At 37.6% G+C, this 24515-nt stretch overlaps 1 protein-coding gene across 2 annotated transcripts in view; it reads right to left on the reverse strand.

Moving 5' to 3' along the window:
* NT5C2 (5'-nucleotidase, cytosolic II) overlaps positions 1 to 24515 on the reverse strand; it is a 103736-nt gene that overhangs the window by 59138 nt on the left and 20083 nt on the right. For both annotated transcript variants that reach the window (XM_088842291.1, XM_055424744.2), the window contains exon 2: positions 14538 to 14662. In XM_088842291.1, coding sequence (XP_088698417.1) covers positions 14538 to 14638 — 101 coding nt within the window. In that variant the 5' untranslated portion in view covers positions 14639 to 14662. The remainder of the gene's footprint in view (positions 1 to 14537; positions 14663 to 24515) is intronic.

The following is a 24515-nucleotide window of genomic DNA, read 5'->3' on the forward strand; positions in this document are numbered from 1 at the left end:
GGTCTCTTTTCTGATCATTAACTACTTTTAAGGAAAACATCTGTGTTCACAAATATTTTACTCATATGCCTGAAAATGTCAGCCCATGTGAAAAGAAATTTACAGATCTTTGGCATGTGGAGGATACACCCAGAACATTCTAAAGATTAATTCCAAATCTCAGAGCAAGTTGCAGTTTGAAAGAAAAACATTTGCAACATTCCTGCCTCCTGACCAATATAATGCATAGGGATTATGCAACAGGGGAAGAAATAAACAAGTGTGCTAAAGTCTAAGAACACTGATAAGGCAAATAAATTCTCCTACTGATGGTTTGATTTAAAAATAAAATAATACATACCTTAAAGAAATACTAGTTGGATTTAAATCTTAAAAAACTTTATCTTTAAACATTATCTTACCATAAAGATTTCTATTAGTTACTATAAAATGTTTAAATGGTCACCAAGTAACTAAAACCACTACCAAATACTACAAATTCAAACTAAAATTATTTTCAGTTTATTTAGAAAAGCAGTATGGTGAAAGAGACTGAGCACCAGAGCGACTAGGTTTAAATTCAGCTTTCTGGCTGAATAAGTTAATTAACCTAAGCCTGAGATTTTTCATCTATAGAAGACAGATAACATCTGTCTGTCATTTGTAAGCACTCAAAGAACTATTGGAACTTAGTGGGTAACAGGGAAAGCATTATCTCACCAAAATATCTCTTGGGAGATACACTGTAAAAATTCAATTCTCAAATTATACATGAACATGAAGGACTTTCACTATCCTCAAACCAAATTCAATAAATATAAGAATACAAACTGAATATGGAAAAATGATCTAACCCTTAAGAGTGCCAACTTCCCATGGCGTCCCTGGATTTCCAGCTTGTGGCATCACAGCTCAGTGTGGTGGAAATAAATGTAATTACTATTTTAAGACTTTCTACTTGTAAAGAGAAAGGAAAACAAAAATCTCACTTGAACAGAAGGCATACACACTTATACAACTTTCCCGTGCAAAAGAAAGTGCATTGACTAGCTATTTCAAACTCAGTTCATATATTTAAGAAATGTTTACTAAATGTCTACCTGCCAGTACCTAGTACCACTAATACAGAGACAAATGTGACAGTTCTTGATTTTAAGGAGTCTCTAATGGAGGAGATCCATCAAAAACATTAAAAAGTTGTTTGCAATTGTAGTATTGGACACATGCCCAACAGAGAGGTTTCCCTCTCTGTCTTACTGAAAGACAGGACGCCCAAATTGTTGTTGTTAAACTGACACTATGCTAAGCACTTTTATAGTTATTATCTCATTTAATCTCAAATAACTCTATGAGGTAGAAATGATTCATATTTCATAGATGACAGAACAAAGTTTATAGCAATTAAATACTGTGATTCTAAAGAAATTAAAATTAAATAATCCAAAATACTAACCCAAGGCCCAGGTTCCTAACCACCATACTAAAAAGGATTAGCAAGTGTTAATCAGATTAAGAGGAAAAGAGGGGTGGAGAACATTCCAACAGAAGAGAAATTATGAATGAAAAGCAGAGTGACACAGATACTATGGTGTGTGGAAAAAAATTAGATGCAATTCAGTGTTGACAGAATACAAGAATTTGAGGAAGGGAAATCTTGCGGCTCAATCTTTCATCTTGCAGCTCAAGATGAAAGTGGAAAGCAAAAGATCAGGGCTTAGGATTTATCCTATAGCATTCTGGATATGTTGCCACTCAAGGTCTTAAGCTGGGTGATAAACATGATTTACAAAACAGATCTGAAGATGACAAGGCTAAAAGCAGGCAGACATAAGTGGGGTTATGGTTACTTTTGCAATGCACGACAGTGATGACCAGAGCCTAGGCTAGCACCATCAGGAATGAAAAGAACAGGCCAGAATCTAGAAAGATTAGGAGGTTGTATTAAAGCGCACACATGCTCACGTGCTTAAATGCATTGAAAGAGGACTAGAAGAATGCTCTCCAAACTACTGACAGTGTTTACCTATGACAAAGAGGAGTGGGGGTGAAAATGTAAATGAAGGGGAACTTTCATACTTTACTGTATATATTTCTGAATTCCTGAATATTGCACAATAAAAATTTAATTATGTATTACCTAAATAATTTCAAGTACTTTTTAAAAATAATTACAAGATTAAAATTTGGGATTGATAACTGTATTACTCTCTATTTCTTGGATTTATGGTAGTCACACTCACAGATGGTTTGACTTCCTAATGAGAACAGCAACAACTACAATTATTTTTAAAAAGCTTTGAAAAAAAATTTAAAAATAAAAAGCTTTGAAAACGGAAGTGGTTGGAAACAGACACAGGAATGTACTTCAGATCATTTTGATTCTTAAACCAAAATTCATCAAGATTTAAATGTTTGAGGGACTTCCCTGGTGGTACAGTGGATAAGAATCCGCCTGCCAATGCAGGGGACATGGGTTTGATCCCTGGTCCAGGAAGATTCCACATGCTGTGGAGCAATTAAGCCTGTGTGCCACAACTCCTGAGCCCATGCTCCTCAACAAGAGAAGCACCGGAATGAGGAACCCATGCACTGCAACTAGAGAAAGCCCCTTGCGCAGCAACGAAGATGCAGCACAACCAAAAATAAAGTGGTTAAAAATCTAAGAAAGGGACTTCTTTTTATAGAAAAATATTTAAATGTTTAATATATAACTGGAAATCATTAAAAAAAAAGTTAACAGTATATTTGAAAAAAGATTCCAAAATGAAATGCTGAAGAAACTAAAAATTAATTAAAATAAAAAATGTAATAAATAGATTCAGGTCAGACCCAACCAAAAATAGAATTAGTGAACTGGAAGGTAGGTCAGGAAAAACATTCCAGAATGTAATACAGAGACAAAAAAGGATGAAAAATACAAAAGAAAGGATATGAGAAGCGAGGAAAACAGTGCCCAAGTCTAACATAACATACACTTATCAGAGTTCTTTCGCCAAAGAGAACAGAGCAATGACAACAAATGAAAAGATAACAGCTGAAAATTTATAAACCAATTAAAGGCAAGCATAGAATAAAGAACTCCAACGACTCCCAAGCACGATAAATAAAATGAAATCCAAAGTTTATTACCTACCAACTTGGGGAGTAACTTTAGTGGGAGTGACATTTCTGACAGTCTTTTTGTATAGTTTTGATTTTTGAAACCATGTTACTATTATACATAATATAGTTGACCTTTAAACAAGGAGAGTGTTGGGGCACCAAACCCCACACAACTGAAAATCTACATATATCTGCAGTCAACCATCTATTTCCTTGGTTCTGCAAACTAGGAATAGCAAGGAATCTCAAACTAAGATCAGAAAGGAACTGCCTCAAACTGATAAAGGGCAGCTGTGAAAAACCTACAGCTACCATCAAACTTAATCATTAAAGACTGCAACCTTTCTTCCTAATTTAACAATTGGAAGAGTACTGGAAACAGAACTCTTTTTCAGCAAATAGAACTAAGACAACTGGATATTCACATGCAAAAGAAGGAATTTAAACACTCAGCTTGCACCATATACAAAATTAACTCAAAGTGTATATAAAACCTAAACATAAAATTATATAACTCTCAGAAGAAAATACAGGTCTAAATCTTTGTCCGGAGATTAGCAATGATTTCTTAAACATGAAAACAAAAGCTTGAGAAACAGAAATCATACACAGATTGAACTTCATCAGTAAAAACATTTGTCCTTCAAACGACACTACCAAGAAAGTAAAGAGACAACTCACGGAATGAGAAAAAATATCTGAAGATCATATATCAAACAAAGGTTTAGTATCTAGAAAAATGAACTTATACAAGTCAACAATAAAAAGACAAACTCAGTTAAACCCACTGACAAGAATAAGTGTTATTTTGAGAATGTAGAGAAATTGGAAACAACATACACTGCTGAAGGGAATGTAAAAAGATGTATTTGCATGGCAAAAGTTTGATGATTCTTCAATAAATTAAATAAAAAGTATGACTTTTTATATGACTCAGTGAATTCCACTGCTATATATATAACCCCAACACTGAAAACATATCCACACAAGATGTGCACACGAATGTTTGCAGTAGCATTATTCATACCAGCCAAATGTAGCCAAATGTAGAAACAATCCCAAGTATTAAGCAACAGATGAATATATAAACAAAATGTCATATATTCATACAACACAATATTATTCAGCCATTAAAGGAATTAAGTATTGACTCATGCTAAAGTATGGATGAATCCTGAAAACATCATGTGAAAAAGATAGAAAAAAAGCCACATATTTTATGATACCATTTATATGAAATGTCCAGAATAGGCAATTCGATACAGACAGAGTAGGTAAGAGGCTGGCAGGGACTGGCGAGAGAAGAGAAGGAGGAGTAGGCACCACCATGTGTAGACTCTCTTGCGAGGCTGATGAAAGTGTTCTGCAAGTAGACAATGGAGATGCTCACACAACTCCCAATATACTGAACTGTATATTTCTATTTTTTGTTCTATGAATTAATCTCAATAAATCTGTTTTTTAAAAAATCTGTATTAAGACATATCAATAAGAAAAAGAGACAACACAATTAGCAAATGACTGGAATAGTCAAGTCACAAGACAGTATCCAAATGGCTAGTTAACATATGAAAAAGGTGTTCAACCTAATAATTCACCAGAAAAATACAAATTAAAACCAAATTGATATATCACTACATAACCAACAAAATTATTTTTAAATTAGACATACTATTCAAGAGACTGATATTAAAAATGTTCGTTACACTGCTTTCACACACTGCAGATAAAACTGTAAATCAGAGTAACCACTTGGGAAATCAATTTTTCCTCTGTACTGAAGCTAAATGTATGCTTTACGCATTGGCCCAGAATACTACTCCTTGCTACTCTTTTTTCAAAATTTAAATACAGTAAAATCAAATTTTTGGGGTGTGCCATGTCTATGAATTTTAATACATTTATAGATTGGTATAATAACCATCACAATCCGGAATCAAAATGGTTCCATCACCCCCCACAAAACTCTCCTGCTTTCCTCCTGTAGTCACACAACTCCTCCTCTAACAACTCCCAAGAATCCACTTATCAGTTCTCCATCACGAAGTGTGCTCAGGCACTTCACTTGTGTCCTACTTTTTGAGACCCCACGGACTGTAGCCCGCCAGGCTCCTCCGTCCATGGGTTTCACCACGCAAGAACACTGGAGTGGGTTGCCATGCCCTCCTCAAGGGGATCTTCCTCACCCAGGGATTGAACCTGTGTCTCCTGCATTGCAGGCAGATTCTTTACCACTGAGCCACTGGGAAGCCCCTCCATCACTACAGTTGTGTCCTTGAGATTACCATATAAACAAAATCATACAGTATGAAACTTCTTAAGACCGGCTTCTTTGACCCAGGATTGCCTCTGAAGGTTAAAGTGCTGTGTCTTACTGATAGTGTGGTTCCTTTTTCCTGAGTTCACTGTGTGGATGTATTGCATTTTATTTAGGCATTCACTCACTAAAGGATATTTGGGTTGTCTCCTGTTTGAGGCAAAATCAGTCAATCCTAAAGGAAATCAACCCTTAACATTCACTGAACAGACTGATGCTGAGGCTCCATTACTTTGGCTGCCTGATGTGACGAGCTGACTCACTGGGAAAGGCCCTGAGGCTGGGAAGACTGAAGGAAAAAGAAGAAGCGGGCAACGGAGGATGAAATGGTTAGATAGCATCACCAACTCAATGGACATGAGTTTGAGAAAATTCCAGGAGACAATGAAGGACAGGGAAGCCTGGCATGCTAGTCCATGGGGTTGCAAAGAGTTAGACATGACTTAGGACAGGGGAGCCTGGTGGGCTGCAGTCTATGGGGTCGCACAGAGTCGGACACGACTGAAGCGACCTAGCAGCAGCAGCAGTGACGGAGTAACAGCAGACTAATATACTCTACACATTATTCATGCACATTTTTTTGTGTGTGAGCATAAACTCTTCATTTATCTAGTACAAATATCTAGGAGTTAAGATCTCTGGGTCATTAGCTAAGTGTCTCTAACTTTATAAGAAACTACCAAACTGTTGTGCAGAGTAGCTGGAGCATTTTGCCTTTCTACCAACAATGAAACAGAGTTCTGAATGCTCCACGTTCTTATCAACATTTGGTACTGCCGGCATTTTTTATTTTAGCTATTGTAATAGGTGTATACAATGTGGTTTTAATTGTCATTCCCTATTCCCTAAAAGCACATTCCTAACATGGTTGGTGATGTTATGAATGTCCTTTTATGCCATTCATATGTCCACTCTAGTGACGTGTCGGTCTTTTGCCCCTTTCTTCAGAGTTGTTTTTATATTGTTGAATTTTAAAAGTTATTCATAAATTCTGACTACAAGTCCTTAATCAGAGGTGTGATTTACAAATATTTTATAAGTTGGTAGCTAAAAACTGAAAAGTCGAAAGGTCCAAAATGAATAAATTGTGGTATAATGATACAACGGAATGCCAGATAGTAAGAAAAAAAGAACAAAGTACTGATACACACAAAAACAAGGCTGAATCTCTCAGACATTATGCTGAATAAAAGAAGCCATATCCAAAAGAATCCTTGAGGGAGTTCCCTGGTGGCCTCATGGTTAGGGTTCTGGCTTTCACTGCTGGGCAATCCCTGATCAGGGAACTGGGATACTGCAAGCCGCATGGCACGACCAAATATTAATTTATAAATATATTGGTTTGGCCAAAAAGTTCATTCAAGTTTCCCTGTAAGATGTTACAGAAAACATATGTATACACACATACACAAAAGAATCCTTGAAGGTGAAACAGACTATCTAAATATGAATAACATCTCCTCATCCAAAGTTTCTTACTATAGGATTTCATTAAATCAAAGATTTGCTATCTTTTGTTCTTTCTCTTCCTTGCCACTGCCATGACCACCACTATTTTCCTTTTTTTTTTATTTTACTTTTTGTTTGGAGAAAAAGCACAGAGGGAATGGTGGCAGAGAAACTCAGAATGTTTTAGGATCTAGCATCTTCTTTTGAACAATAAAGTTTAGAGAATTTGTATTCCATAAAGTAGCATCACTGCACGTTTTAAAGAGAACTTGTATGTAGAACACCCAATACCCATGATACAAGAAGTTATGTCACTGAATTTTATAAATTAAACTTGTTATGTTCAGATAACTATAGATTAACATGCAATAGTAAGAAATAATATAGACAGATTCCTATACTCTTCATCCCCAATGGGAACATCTTGCATAAATATAATACAATATCACAACCAGGAAACTGACATTGATACAATTCACCAACTTTATTCAAATTTCACCAACTTTATTCAAATTTCACCAGTTTTACGTGCACTCATTTGTGTCTGTGTAGATTCATGTAATCACCACTAGAGTCAAGATACAAAACAGTTCCATCACAAGGATTCCTTGTGCTACTTTTTACAGCTACACCCATCTCCCTCCACTCAAGCCAATCCCTAACACCTGGCAACCACTACTCTTTCCCCAATCTCCATAATTTTACCATTTCAGGCATGCTATGGAGTCATACAGTAAGTAACTCTGTGAGATTTGCTTTATTAACTCAGCATAGTTTTCTTGAGCTGCATTAAAGCTGTGGCCATCAATAGTTCATTCCTTGTTACTGGTGAATAGTATTCCATCACTCAAATGTTTCAAAATCTTACCAATCCCTGAGTCCTCATTTGTCATTCCTTAGTGAACTGAACTGAACTGAGGAATGTCTAGTCAAGGCTACGGTTTTTCCAGTGGTCATGTATGGATGTGAGAGTTGGACTGTAAAGAAAACTGATCGAATTGATACTTTTGAACTGTGGTGCTGGAGAAGACTCTTGAGAGTCCCTTGGACTGCAAGGAGATCCAACCAGTCCATTCTAAAGGAGATCAATCCTGGGTGTTCATTGGAAGGACTGATGCTAAAGCTGAAACTCCAGTACTTTGGCCACCTCATGCGACGAGTTGACTCACTGGAAAAGACTCTGATGTGGGGAAGGATTGGGGGCAGGAGGAGAAGGGGACGACAGAGAATGAGATGGCTGGATGGCATCACTGACTCTGTGGACATGAGTTTGAGTGAACTCCGGGAGTTGGTGATGGACAGGGAGGCCTGGCGTGCTGTGTTTCATGGGGTCGCAAAGAGTCGGACACGACTGAGCTGAACTGAAGTGAGGAAGATGAAACACTAACCAAAGCATCAGAATAACATAATAACAAAAAAATTAATATAGTTCTGATGCTCTACCTCATTCTTATTCTCGACAGGACATCTGTACATTACTTAAGGATGCCTTCCTGGCATTTCTGAGGACCTATATTTCCATCTTAATTTCAATCTATAATAAGGCTACTGAAATTTTAACAATTTATCCACTTGAATATTAGAAACTATACTAAAATGGCAGGTTAACTCAAAATGATACAAAATGGTAAGTAATGATAGATAAGTATCTCTAACTTTATAAGAAACTACCAAACTGTTGTGCAGAGTAGCTGGAGCATTTTGCCTTTCTACCAACAATGAAACAGAGTTCTGAATGCTCCATGTTCTTACCAACATTTGGTATTGCCAATATTTTTTATTTTCGCCACTGTAATATGTATTTACAATGTGGTTTTAATTGGCATTCCCTATACCCTAAAAGCACATTCCTAACATGGTTGGTGATGATACAAAATGGTATCATTTTGATAATACAAAAAGCTGAATGATATTCATGTGATATCTGTAATTAATTGAGGAAAAAATTAAACTTTGCTTACCTGTAGTCCTTGTCTGCACAAAGTCTGACACTTGTTTTTAATCTGAGGTTAAAACATCATTAACATCTCTAATTCTACTAATGTGCTAAGCACTAGGTACTAAAAATTAAATTCCTTTTATTCCTTAGACATATACGATAAACGTATGTTGACTGAAAAATAAATTATTATTCAACAGCTCTAACTAAATACTGTTATAAAGGCCAAAATTTCAATTAAAAAATAATTTCAGACAACTATACGAACTTTAAAGACAAAGTGACTACAATGTCTTTCAAGAATAAGACAAAAGTTTGGATAACCAAAAATTCACAAGCCCAGTTACTTATCTAATTTCAGTTCAACAAGATAAAAACAACTGATGAATTCACAAGCTATGTTCATGAAGAGCAAATTCACTTACAAAAATTCATTTGTACTGTAATCACTGAAACTTTAAAAGGATAAAACCAAATACCTGACTTCAGCATCCTGGGTACTGTCAACAGGAAGAGCAGATGAAAATTCTAATAGTTTCATTCCTGGATTTGGTGGACACAAACTGTGACTGGTACTCATTATTATCAAATTCTAGATACCAACAGGGTACTATTCAAAAGGTAATTCTTTAACCTGCCTCCTTCAAGCCACAATAAGATCTGAACAGCTCAGCCTGTCTTCTGACCATATACAGAAACATATTCCAATGAAGGGTTTGGCCTGATGATTAACCCTAGCAGAGACAACTCAATGATCATAATAAGGAAATGGAAGAAGAACACGTCATACATTCTAAAGGCCAGTTTCTTAATAATGACACATGAACATCATTTCCATACTGAAATTTAGAAGACTAATATTAAGCAAGAAAAAAAGTTGGAAGTTAGGTATTTATTTACTTAATTAAAAATATTTAGCTTCTTCCAAAAGGGAATTCTGAAGTATCACATACAATGTACAATTGTAATAAATGATCATCATAGCTTGCCTGTTTTAACCAATGATAAATTACCAACTCCAATAAATGTCTTTAATATAAAGCCCTGAAATAGAAAACTCTATAAACTGACCTAACTAGAAAACTAAATTTCTTTTCAATGCTTCCTATTTAAAAATTTTAATTAACAAAAGCAAATACCTGCAGGAGTTCAAAAACCTAATTCTCTATATTAAAAGGAAATTCTGGAATATGCTACAACATAGATGAATCTTGTTGACATCATGCTAAGTGAAATAAGTCAGTCACAAAAGACAAACACTGGATGATTCTATTTACAAGAGGTACTTAGGGTGGTCAAAACCATCAAGACAGAAAGATAATGGTGACTGGTTGCCAAGGGCTGGGGTGAGGGGAGACTGGAAAGTTACTGTTCAATAGGTAAAAGGTTTTCAGTTCAGTCGCTCAGTCGTGTCCGACTCTCCGCGACCCCATGAATCACAGCACACCAGGAGTTTTACAAAATGAAAAGAGTTGTGGGGATGGACAGCGGTGATAACTACCTAACAATGTGTATATACTTAATACCACTAAATTGTATACTTAAAAACAGTTAAGATGACAAGTTTTAGGTCATGTATACTTTACTAAAATAGAAAAAAGGGGGAAAAAGTTTTAAATGATCTAAAAATTCAAACCATTCAGAATGCTTTTCTGTTCTTCCTATTATTCTACTATATGAAGTACATAGGGTATCAGAGCCTATCTAAAATCTTCCAGGAGGTTATTATTCCAAATGAGTCAGAAGTGCTCTCAGGCTGTGACATATTAAATACAATTAGGATACTTGATGTTTCCTAGATGACCCCTCTTCACTACATAAGCCCCTGTTTTCAGTGATATTACATCATAACCAAATGTATACTTTATGAATATAAAGACTGCAATAGAAAGTATAAAACACCTCTCTCTAGATTTTATTTCTTCCAAATGCATGTTATGCCTTTTATTTTTAGACACACACACATAAACACTCTGTTTTACGGTTTAACTCCCACATATATCAAGCAACATGCCTCATTGCTGTAGAGGATCACTGGTACCCACTGACTAATTTTGAGTCTTCCTATCTTGATGGGAATTCAGTTCAGTTCAGTCGCTCAGTCGTGTCCGACTCTCTGCGACCCCATGAATCACAGCACGCCAGGCCTCCCTGTCCATCACCAACTCCCGGAGTCCACCCAAACCCATGTCCATCGAGTCGGTGATGCCATCCAGCCATCTCATCCTCTGTCGTCCCCTTCTCCTCCTGCCCTCAATCTTTCCCAGCATCAGGGTCTTTTCAAACGAGTCAGCAATTTGCATGAGGTGGCCAAAGCATTGGAGTGTCAGCTTCAACATCAGTCCTTCTAATGAACACCCAGGACTGATTTCCTTTAGAATGGACAGGTTGGATCTCTTTGCAGTCCAAGGGACTCTGGAGAGTCTTCTCCAGAACCAATTAATAGAGTCAAATCAATTTGTTATGAAATACTTTGTTTCCTTCATATAAACACTTTCACCAGAGAATTTCCATGAAGGTGAAATCAGGACCTGATGGGCCAGTGATTGGGAGTTTATTCAGTAAATGCTCAGCTTATTTTCACTTGTGGATCAGTTAACCAAAGACTCACATGCAGTGTGTATCGTAAGCTCCCAAGTAGGCAATTATTAACTAGCATTAGTAAGTTTAAAGCAACAAACACGTACTGAGCATAAAATTTTCAAAGCTAGAAGAAGCATTAGAGATCTTTAATCTCATCATTTTACAGCTAAAGAAACCACCACCCAGAGAGGCTAACTGGCCTCCCCAGGATCACAACAAAATCTGAACTCAGCCCTTCCAACTCTGACTCCAACTGCTTCAATCCTTTTCCACTGTTTAGAACTAATTTCGGAGACAGCATCATAAGCTTGTATTTTGTCATCTTCACTATGTTTCTAGGTTCAATGTATCATAAATAAACAATATATATGATTCCTAGACACTTAACGTTTTTAAACTAGATTAGTTGTGTGCATTTCTTTTTGACCTTGGTTACTAAAATTATGTATAAATATTCAATATAAATGCTTTGGTTCCTTAAAGTATACTACTAGTAAAAATATGGCTTATTTTTCTTTCTGATAGATTTGCACCACTAAGTGATCAAAACAGAAAACTTATGGGGGTCTAAAATAAGTTATACTGCCTATAGTGGGATGGACTGAAGATTACACCTTGCCAAGACAGATTTGTTGTCAGCTCATGTGTTTAATTTATGCCACACTGAGCTCCAGGACTATGTGAAATATAAATATGCATTAAATGAAACTGATAGGAAAGGACAGTTTACACTTCATGAAGCTGTTCAACAAACTCTGGATGATCATTAAAACCCCTTTGTCTAAACCAAATCAAGAATGTAGAAGTAACTGGTGTTCTCAATGAACATATCAAGCAAACAAAAAAAGCAGAATGAAAGATTTGGAATTTGGAAAAGGCAGTACCCATGTTTTAAACTCAAGAATACAAAAATCAGTACATTTTGTGAGGTTCAGGGTTCATCCTTTGCATCCTTCTAGGAATATGACACTAGTTGGCAGGAAGGTGTAGTTTTCACCTGAAGTGATAAAAATTTGTGTATATCATAAATTAAATGATTCGAATATACAGTTTTTGCTTTGGGAATTCAGTTTTTTTCATCTTTTACTCTCTAAGTTTCCAAAATTTTGTTATAGTACAAATAGTACTCATAATATTATTTTTTTTTCATAATGTAAACAACAAATTCGGAGAAGGCAATGGCACCCCACTCCAGTACTCTTGCCTGGAAAATCCCATGGATGGAGGAGCCTGGTAGGCTGCAATCCATGGGGTCGCACAGAGTTGGACACGACTGAAGTGACTTAGCAGCAGCAGCAGCAAACAACAAATTGGAAAAAAAAAATGCTACCTAGTGACCTACTATCAGGAAAATATCACCAACCTACTTAAAAACCAACTACTGATACAACAATTAACTTTCAAAATATTCAATATTCAGTATCAATCTTCTTCAAAATATTAATGCTTACTGAACCCCTGAAATGTTACCTAATCTGGATTAGCTTTCCTACACAGGAAAGAATGGAACCAGAATAATTCTTTCCTCTGCTTTACAAAAACTTATCTGTATAAACTAATTTAACCATCTCAGAACAGATGAGTAGAGCTGTCACAGATTTTCTGGAGTTTTTATGCAATTTTTTTAGCACTACTAGTAAACCAGCATTTCTACTTATTCCTGGCTTTCCCAAGACAGAAGCAGTGATGGTTCTAGTGCAGCCCAGATGTTTCTATCCTGTAAGTATAAACTTCTAATTTCTGTCTAAAACCAAATGATTCCTAATTACAATACCTACTTCCAAGTATCTCAGCTACTTAAGGTTCAGTTCAGTTCAGTCGCTCAGTCGTGTCCAACTCTTTGCGACCCCATGAATCACAGCACGCCAGGCCTCCCTGTCCATCACCAACTCCCGGAGTTCACTCAAACTCATGTCCACAGAGTCAGTGATGCCATCCAGCCATCTCATTCTCTGTCGTCCCCTTCTCCTCCGGCCCCCAGTCCCTCCCAGCATGAGTCAACTCTTTGCATGAGGTGGCCAAAGTATTGGAGCTTCAGCTTTAGCATCAGTCCTTCCAATGAACACCCAGGACTGATTGCCTTTATAATGGACTGGTTGGATCTTCTTGCAGTCCAAGGGTCTCTCAAGAGTCTTCTCCAGCACCACAGTTCAAAAGCATCAATTCTTCGGTGATCAGCTTTCTTCACAGTCCAACTCTCACATCCATACATGACCACTGGAAAAACCATAGCCTTGGCTAGACGGACCTTGGTTGGCAAAGTAATGTTCCTGCTTTTTAATATGCTGTCTAGGTTGGTCGTTCAGGTAGCCATTAAAATTTAGAAACAGCCATTTAACTGAATCTATTAAAAGTGGCAAATAAATTGAGAATACTTTACACTTTAAAATTTTAAAGGAAAAATGATTTAAAGGAAATTTTAAGTCTTAATATAAGAAAATGCTGTTACTATCCAGAATTATTTATATTCAAGTCTAACACAGTAATCAGTAGGCACAATTCTAAAACTCTATTTAAAAATTACAATCAGTTTCTGGTAAATGATAATTAAGAATTATATTATTAATAACTAAGGCACAATCTTTTACCAGCTGAAGACTTTCTGCTCTTGAGGATTTTTATTAGTAGATATAAGAAGATAAAAGAAGTAGATATAAGAAGCAGTAAAAAAAAAAAAAATTTTTTTTAAAGCAGCAACAGCAATGTGGTTAAAAGTCTGGCAATTAGAAGTCTGAACTTTGGACTGAGTTTGAACCATGAACTAGCTATGTGATCTAGGGTAAATTACCTAACCACTCTGCACACTAATTTCATAATCTGTAAAATGAAGATATTATATGCCCACTTTATACAGCTGTTTTGAGAATTAAGCTGATAAAATAGGACTTCCCTGGTGGTCCAGAGGTTAGGAATCCGCCAATGCAGGGGACACAGATTCGATCTCTGGTCTGGGAAGATCCCACATGCCATAGAGCAACCAGTTCCAAGTGCCTCTACTACTGAGCCCAAGAGCCCTCGAGCTTGTGCTTCACAAGAAAAGCTACCAAATGACAAGAGGAGTAGCCCCTGCTTGCCGCAACTAGAGAAAGCCCAGATGCATGGCAATGAAAAGCCAGTGCCGCCAAAAATTAAAAAAGAATAAATAAAATAAATAGACCAAATACTTACCGATGATAGGCTTCTCGCCGATACTTTTTCAGGGCATGTTTATCCATGTTAGCAGGCATATCTGCTGCATTTTGTAACCGATCACTCCAGGAGGTTGTCATTTTGTTTTAATTGTACGCTCAATTCTAGAAAAGAAAAATCAGTAATATATGTCATCCATATATTGATATCAGGTTTTTTTTAAAATTAGTAAAATTGTAGACTGCAAACTATCTGATATAACTATCTATTTAAATATATAGCGGGACTTCCCTGGTGTTCCATTGGTTAAGATCAGCCTCCCAAATGCAGGAGATGCGGGTTCAATCCTTGGTCAGGGACTAAGGTCCCACATGCTGCAGGCGCGACTAGGGCCTCACAATGCAACTACTGAGCCTGCGTGCCACAATGAGACTCAATGCAGACTAAATAAATGAACATTTTGAAAAAATAAAATGTATTGAATATGGAAATAAACTGAAAATTAAATCAACACTTCTAAACTATGCAAATTTAGGAAAATAATTTCATATAGTAATTTCTATCCAGAAAGATCACATATATCACTTTCAAATAATTAAGCATGATAGTAATAATTTACTTTAATCCTAGATTCTAGAAAAGGAGCTGAGACCACAAAGATTTGAGAAAATATATAATGTTCAGTTAACATATGTTCAAAATATGTAAAGTAAGAGATTTTTAAATTCTGATAAACAATAAATTCAATCAATGGTACTACAAATATAAGTCACGTGCATTTGACTTCTAATTAGATTATGCTTTTATATTTTTCTACAATAAAATTACCTTCCAGATAGCATTAAAGACTGAACTAGAAGAAAAAATAAACTAAAAGATTTAATCCCATTAGAATAAACATTTAAAGCGAGGTAAGCAAGTAGATGTCTTTACTGTATTTTAACTATAGGTCCTGTTATAGGTTTTGCTTCTATTTACAGAGGTTTTCATCTATAAATAGCTTTAAATAAGGATGAAAAATAACCTTTTAGAGTTAAATCTTTATTAACATTTTATTAAAGTACCAATAGGGCTTCCCTGGTGGCGCGGAGGGTAAAGTGTCTGCCTGCAACGCGGGAGACCTGGCTTCAACCCCTGGGTCAGGAAGATCCCCTGGAGAAGGAAATGGCAACCCACTCCAGTACTCCTGCCAGGGAAATCCTATGGACGGAGAAACCTGGTGGCTATGGTCCATGGGGTCACAGGGAGTGAGACACGACAGAGCGACTTCACTTTCACCTTTCTTTCTTTCAAAGTACCAATGTTTGTGAAAACATCTGCATTCTAACTTATTCCCAATTTTGAAAATGCTAATACTGTTTAAGTCAATTTTTAAATAAGTCATCTTTGTAGCTTTTGAAAATAATTTATTGAAGTGAAATTCACATAAGAAAACAAACAGTTTATAGTGAATAAGTCAATGACATTTGGAATGCTCATAGTATAGTTCAACCACCACCTCGATCAAGTTTCAAAATATTTTTATCACTCCAGAGTAAAACCCCTTACTCAGGGATTCCCTGGTGGTCCAGTGGCTAAGACTCCACACGCCCAACGCAGGGGGCCTGGGTTCACTCCTTGGTCATGGAACTAGATATCCCACATGCCACAACTAAAGATGCCACATGCTACACGCAGCAAAGACATTAAGATCCCACGTGCCACAACTAAGACCTGGTGCAGCCAAATAAATATTAAAAAAAAAAAAATTCTTACCTAGTAAGCAGTTTCTCCCCACGCCCTGGCCACTACCAACCCCAGTTCTGTCTCTTTGGGTATTCTGGATATATCATATAAGCAGAATCATATAATACATGAGTTTTGGTGTCTGGCTTTCTTCACTTAGCATGTTTTCTAGATTCATCCACGTTGTACCTTGTTTCAGATACTTCATTCCTTTTTATGGCTGAATAAGAAATATTCCACCATTTGTATGTACCACCATTTGTTTATCCATTCATCCATTAATGGACATTTGGACTCTTTCCACCTTTCAGCAACTGTGAACAGTACTGCTATGAACATGTATAACCAATGCATTGACTTGAGTACTAGTTTTCAAATCTTTTGGATATATATTTAGGTCTGTAATGTTTCTGAAGTAATCAAAATTTCCAAACCCTTTAGGTAATGGAGGTACTGGCTAACACTAGTTAGGTAACTGTGATACTGGCTACTGCTAGTCAAGGGACTTTCCTGGCAGTCCAGTGGTTAAGACTCCATGCTTCCACTGCATGGTTCACAGGTTCGATCCCTGGTTAGGGAACTAGGATTCCACATACCACAGTTTGGCCAAAAAAAGACTCTAGTTAATAACTAGAGTTAAAAACTAGATTTAAAACCTAATTAAAAACTATATTTTAAGACTCTTCTATGTCAAAGCCTTTGACAGTGTGAATCACAATAAACTGGAAAATTCTGAAGGAGATGGGACCACCAGAACACCTGATCTGTCTCTTGAGAAACCTACATGCAGGTCAGGAAGCAACAGTTAGAACTGGACATGGAACAACAGACTGGTTCCAATATATCAGGGCTGTATATTGTCACCCTGCTTATTTAACTTATATGCAGAGTACATCATGAGAAATGCTGGGCTGGATGAAGCACAAGCTGGAATCAAGATTGCCAGGAGAAATATCAATAATCTCAGATATGCAGATGACATCACCCTTATGGCTGAAAGCAAAGAAGAACTAAAGAGCCTCTTGATGAAAGTGAAAGAAGAGAGTGAAAAAGTTGGCTTAAAGCTCAACATTCAGAAAACTAAGATCATGGCATCTGGTCCCATCACTTCATGGCAAAGAGGTGGGGAAACACTGGAAACAGAGGCTGACTTTATTTTTTTGAGCTCCAAAATCACTGCAGATGGTGATTGCAGCCATGAAATTAAAAGACACTTACTCCTTGGAAGGAAAGTTATGACCAACCTAGACAGCATATTAAAAAGCAGAGACATTACTTTGCCAACAAAAGTCCATCTCGTCAAGGCTATGGTGTTTCCAGTAGGTCATGTATGGATGTGAGAGTTGGAATATAAAGAAAGCTGAGTGCCGAAGAATTGATGCTTTTGAACTGTGGTGTTGGAGAAGACTCTTGAGAGTCCCTTGGACTGCAAGGAGATCCAACCAGTCCATCCTAAGGGAGATCAGTCCTGGGTGTTCATTAGAAGGACTGATGCTGAAGCTGAAACTCCAATGCGTTGGCCAACGGATGCAAAGAGTTGACTCATTTGAAAAGACTCTGATGCTGGGAAAGATTGAGGGCAGGAGGAGAAGGGGATGACAGAGGATGAGATGGTTGGATGGCATCAATGACTCAATGGACGTGGGTTTGGGTAGACTCCAGCACTTGGTGATGGACATGGAGGCCTGGCATGCTGCAGTTCATGGGGTTGCAAAGAGTAGGACATGACTGAGTGACTGACCTGAACTGAACTTAGAATATAAAATATGTAATTTTTCAGGCTATTATAACTGAATCTAGATATACTATGAGGGGTTTTGTCTTTAAAAAAATTCATATAGCAAACCAAGACTATTTTGTGAACAAAAAAAAAAGGGGGTTAAATTTTGAAAACTAGAGCATTACAATGGAACTTCAATGATTTTTCATGTGGGGTGGTTTTGGATATTGAGGGTAAAAACAGGGCTATATTTCATAAAAGTTTAAATGTGACTCAGCAATGAAATTTGTATTCTATGATGAATTAAGAGAAATTAGAATAATCATGCCATTAAAGAAAAGTTTCAATTTGAGTTCAAGTCCTACTGTGGTTATAGTCCACATAGCATAAAAAACAAATTTTTGTTTATTTATTGTTAAGGCCATAAGTGAATTCCAACTTTTAAAAAATCTATAACAGTACTCACAGAAGTCTTCTTCTTATTTTTAAAAAGCATATCAGCAGAGGGCGAACCCTCTAATCTTTACCTGAATACTGATTAGCACATATGTGGTTTGATTTCCTCAGTGAGGAAACCACACAAGGTCCTAAAAAGAACCAGCCAAAGAATGTTGAGCAAACAATTTCTGAAGCTCACAGACTAGGAATAGTTCCTGTCCCTATCAGCTAGAATGAAAAACTTCATCATCATACAGTATTAAGTAGAGCAGCTGGAAGGATTTTGTGTTTGTAGAAAGCCAAAATTATCTGGACTGCTCTGATCCTGCCTGCTGCTGCTGCTGCTAAGTCACTTCAGTCGTGTCCGACTCTGTGTGACCCCATAGACGGAAGCCCACCAGGCTCCCCCGTCCCTGGGATTCTCCAGGCAAGAACACTGGAGTGGGTTGCCATTTCCTTCTCCAATGTGTGAAAGTGGAAAGTGAAAAGTGAAAGGGAAGTCGCTCAGTCGTGTCCGACCCTTAGTGACCCCACGGACTGCAGCCTACCAGGCTCCTCCATCCATGGGATTTTCTAGGCAATAGTACTAGAGTGGCTTGCCATTGCCTTCTCCGCTGATCCTGCCTAGCAAAGGTTAAAAGCAAGACCTAAAAAGACCAAACTGCTTCCAAGTAACTTAGCTATGTCAAAAAATAAAAATATGCGTAAGAATACAAAAATATCTATTACTTAACAAGAGGTGGCAAGAATACACAGAAGAACTGTACAAAAAAGATCTTCACAACCCAGATAATCACGATGGTGTGTCACTCACCTAGAGCCAGATATTCTGGAATGTGAAGTCAAGTGGGCCTTAGGAAGCATCACTACGAACAAAGCTAGTGGAGGTGATGGAATTCCAGTTGAACTATTTCAAATTCTGAAAGATGATGCTGTGAAAGTGCTGCAATCAATAAGCCAACAAATTTGGAAAACTCAGCAGTGGCCACAGGACTGGAAAAGGTCAGTTTTCATTCCAATGCCAAAGAATGCTCAAACTACCACACAATTGGACTCATCTCACATGCTAGTAAAGTAATGCTCAAAATTCTCCAAGCCAGGCTTCAGCAATACGTGAACTGTGAATTTCCAGATGTTCAAGCTGATTTTAGAAAAGGCAGAGGAACCAGAGATCAAATTGCGAACATCCGCTGGATCATCGAAAAAGCAAGAGAGTTCCAGAAAAACATCTATTTCTGCTTTATTGACTATGCCAAAGCCTTTGACTGTGTGGATCACAATAAACTGTGGAACATTCTGAAAGAGATGGGAATACCAGACCACCTGACCTGCCTCTTGAGAAACCTGTATGCAGGTCAGGAAGCAACAACTGGACATGGAACAACAGACTGGTTCCAAATTGAAAAAGGAGTATGTCAAGGCTGTATATTGTCACCCTGCTTATTTAACTTATATGCAGAGTACATCATGAGGAACGCTGGGCTGGAAGAAACACAAGCTAGAATCAAGATTGACAGGAAAAATATCAATAACTTCAGATATGCAGACACCACCACCCTTATGGCAGAAAGTGAAGAAGAACTAAAGAGCGTCTTGATGAAAGTGAAAGAGGACAGTGAAAAGTTGGCTTAAAGTTCAACATTCAGAAAACTAAGATCATGGCATCTGGTCCCATCACTTCATGGCAAATAGATGGGGAAACAGTGGCTGACTTTATCTTTCTGGGCTCCAAAATCACTGCAGATGCTGATTGCAGCCATGAAATTAAAAGACACTTACTCCTTGAAAGGAAAGTTATGACCAACCTAGACAGCATATTAAAAAGCAGAGACATTACTTTGCCAACAAAGGTCCGTCTCGTCAAGGCTATGGTTTTTCCAGTGGTCATGTATGGATGTGAGAGTTGGACTATAAAGAAAGTTGAGCACCTAAGAATTGATGCTTTTGAACTGTGGTGTTGGAGAAGACTCTTGAGAGTCCCTTGGACTGCAAGGAGATCCAACCAGTCCATCCTAAGGGAGATCAGTCCTGGGTGTTCATTGGAAGGGTTGATGTTGAAGCTGAAACTCCAATGCGTTGGCCACCTGATGCAAATTGTTGACTCATCTGAAAAGACCCTGATGCTGGGAAAGATTGAGGGCAGGAGGAGAAGGGGATGACAGAGGATGAGATGGTTGGATGGCATCACCGACTCGATGGACATGGGTTTGGGTGGACTCCGGGAGTTGGTAATGGACAGGGAAGCCTGGCATGCTGTGGTTCATGGGGTCGCAAAGAGTCAGACACGACTGAGTGACTGAACTGAACAAGGTAAAATGTATACTGTGTGGCATCCAATAAAAAATTAGCAGCAAAAAAAGAAAAAGGAAAATATGATACATAATGAGGAGAAAAATTAACTGAAGCAAACCCACAAATGACACAGATGATAGAATATTCAACGACACTAAGTTGTTGTCATTAGTCTGTGTGGTAAGTTGCTTCATTCCAACTCTTTGCAACCCTAAGGACTATAGTCCACCAGGTTCCTCTGTCCATGGGGATTCTCCAGGCAAAAATACTGGAGTGAGTTGTCATGCCCTCCTACAGGGCATCTTCCTGACCCAGGGATCGAACCCAAAACTCTTATTATTAATCTAGTAGACTTAAAACGCTAAGTATAGGTATGAAAAAAATTTTTAAATATACAAATCAAACATCTAGAAGTAATTACAACAATATCTGAGGTGAAAACATGCTAAATAGATTAATGACAGAGCAGACATTATAGAAAACATTAGCGGACTTGAAGATATAGCAATAAAAATTATCCAAATTAAAAGAGATCAGTGACCTGTGCAACAGGTTAAAGTATATTCTGATTTCTAATATATGCATAATTGGAATCCACAAAAGAGAGAGGACAGAAAAAAAATATATTTAAAGAGATAGTGGGTGAAAATTGGCCAAACTTCATGAAAATTAGAAATCTACAGAAAACCGACCAAACCCCAAGCATATGAGATAAGAAAACTACACCAAGGTACATCAAAATCAAATTATTTAAAAGGAGTGATAAAGATAAAACATTAAAGAAAAAACTAGAGAGAGAAGACATCATAGAGAGAAGAAATAAAAAAAATTTCTTATCTGAAGCAGTGAAGTCAGAGGAAAGTGAAGAAACACCGTTAAAGTACTGAAAGAAAATAAGTGCCAACCGAGGATTCTTTACCTGACAAAAACACCTTTCAGACATACAAAAACTGAAAGAATTAATCACCAGAAGACTAAAAAGAAATTTTAAAGAAGTCCTTCAAGTAAGAAAACAATACCAGATAGAAACCCATCTACACAGGAACGTCTTTGGTGGTCCAGGGTTAAGAATCTACCTTCCAAGGGAGGGGATACAGGTTCAATCCCTGGTCTGGGAAGATCCCAGATACCACAGAGCAACTAAGTCTGTGCACCACAACAGTGCCGCAACTACTGAGCCTGCATGCTACAACGACTAAAGCCCATGTACCGAAAGCCTATGCGCCACAAGAGAAACCACTGCAATGAGAAGCCCTCGCACTCTAACAGAGTAGCCCCTGTTTACTACAACCAAAGAAAGCCCAATGTACAGCAACAAAGATCCAGTGAAGCCATAAATAAATAATTTTAAAAAATCAGCCTACACAAAGGAATGGATAACCATAAAATATTAAACACTTTCAAAATAAAACTGTTTGAAGCAAAAGTAATAATAGTATATTGTTGCATGTTTAGTCACTTCAGTTGTATCCAACTCTTTGTGACCCTGTGAACTGTAGCCCACCAGGTTCCTCTGTCCATGGGATTCTCCAAGGCAAGAATACTGGAGTGGGTTGCCATGCCCTTCTCCAGGGCATCTTCCCATCCAGGGATCAAACCCAGGTCTCCCACATCATAGGTGGATTCTTTACCATCTGAGCCACTTAGAAGATTTACAGAAGGAAAATATATGACAGTAATAACACAAAGGTGGAAAGAAAGAAACGCAGAAATATAGCATTTTAAGATTCCTGAAGGGGACGACAGAGGATGAGATGGCTGGATGGCATCACCGACTTGATGGACATGAGGTTGAGTGAACGCCGGGAGTTGGTGATGGACAGGGAGGCCTGGCGTGCTGCGGTTCATGGGGTCACAAAGAGTCGGACAAGACTGAGCAACTGAACTGATAGCATGTATGAAACAATATAATACCACTTGAAAGCAGACTGTGATAAGGTAAAGATGCATATTACTCACCCTAAGGCAATCACCAAAGTAACAAAGGTATAGCTAATCAGGCAACAAAAGAGATAAAGTGGAAACAAGAAGTAACCCAAAACATGAGATAAAAGGGAAACAACAAAGCAAACAAAAATAGCAAGGAGGCAGAAACACCTTCAACCACATTTAAAAAGTTACATTAAGGGTTTTTTTGTACCAAACATAATCTGTACTCACTGCTGGTGAGAGTTCAAAGTAGTACAGCTACTTTCAAAGACAGTATGCACTTTCTCATAAAACTAAAAACATTTACCACATGATCCAGCAATCATGCTACCTGGTATTTACCCAGTGAAATTGAAAACTTGTGTCAACACAAAAATTACAGGATGTATTACACAAGGAGTATGCCCAAACATAATCTATGGACTTTAGTTAAAAATAATGCCTCAGTATTGGCTCATCAATTTTAACAAATGTACCACGGCTAATACAAGATGTTGATGATACGGGCAACTGTGGTGGGGTATGTGTGTGAGGGAATATTCAGGAACATTCTTTTTAAATTACATTAAGTTTTAAACATATACCCCAACAACAACAACAAAAAGCTGTAAAGACTTAAATATTGATATAAGACATGATGCCACAAAACTCCTAGAAGAGAACACAGGCAAAACATTCTGTGACAAAAATTGTACCAATGCTTTCTCAGGTCAGTCTCCCAAAGGCAATTAAAAAAGAAGCAAAATGGGACTTAACCAAACTTATAAAGCTTTTGCACAGCAAAGGAAACCATAAATAAAATTAAGACAACCTACAGACTGGGAGAAAATATTTGCAAATGATACAACTGACAAGGGCTTAGTTTCCCAAATATATAAACAGCTCATACAACTCAAAAACAATAAAAATAATCCAATAAAAAATGGGCAGGCCTAAATAGACATTTTCCCAAAGAAGACATATATACGGCCAACAGGCACATCAAAAGATGCTCAATATTACTAATTATTAGCAAAATGCAAATCAAAACAACCTCATATCAGTCAGATGACCATCATCTAAAAGTATACAAATAACAAATGTTGGAGAGGGTGTGCAGAAAAGGGAGCCCTCCTACACTGCTGGGAGGAATATAAACTAGTGCAGCCAGTATGGAAAACAGTATGGAGGTTCCTTAAAAAACTAAAAACAGAGTATTCCCCGGTAGTCCAATGGTTGGGACTCCAACCTTTCAATGTCAAGGGCACAGAGAGGTTCAGTCCCTGGTTGGGGAGCTAAGATCCTATGCCACGTGGCACAGCCAAAAAATTAATTAATTAAATGGTTCATTTAAAGAAAGAAAGTCCATCCTCTAGACTGAGGTTTAAAAAACACAACTGAAAACAGAGTTGCCATAAGATCCAGCGATCCCCCTCCTGGGCATATATCCAGAGAAAACTATGTAATTTGAATAGATACATGCCAAAATATAGAAGCAACCTAAATGTCCATCGACAAATGACTAGATAAAGATGTTGTGTGTATGTGTGTGTGTATAAAATGGGATGTTGTTGTTGCTGTTTAGTTGCTAAGATCTCTACTACTCTTTTGCGACCGCACGGTCTGTAGCCCACCAGGCTCCTCTGTCCATGGGATTTTCTAGGCAAGATACTACAGTGGGTTGCCATTTCCTTCTTCAAGGAATCTCCACAACCCAAGGATTGAACCCGTATCTCTTGCATTGGCAGAAGGATTCTTTATCACTGAGGCACCAGGGAAGCCCATTTCACATGCTAGCAAGGTTATGCTCAGAGTCTTTCAAGGTAGGCTTCAGCAACATGTGAACCAAGAACTTTCAGATATACAAGTTGGGTTTCAAAGGGACAGAGGAACCAGGGATTAAACTGCCAACATTTGTTGGATCATGAAGAAAG

Source organism: Moschus berezovskii, chromosome 12 (genome assembly GCF_049115385.1).
Source record: "Moschus berezovskii isolate FMDL1 chromosome 12, NW_MosBer_1.0, whole genome shotgun sequence".
In the NCBI taxonomy this organism is placed as follows: Eukaryota; Metazoa; Chordata; class Mammalia; order Artiodactyla; family Moschidae; genus Moschus; species Moschus berezovskii.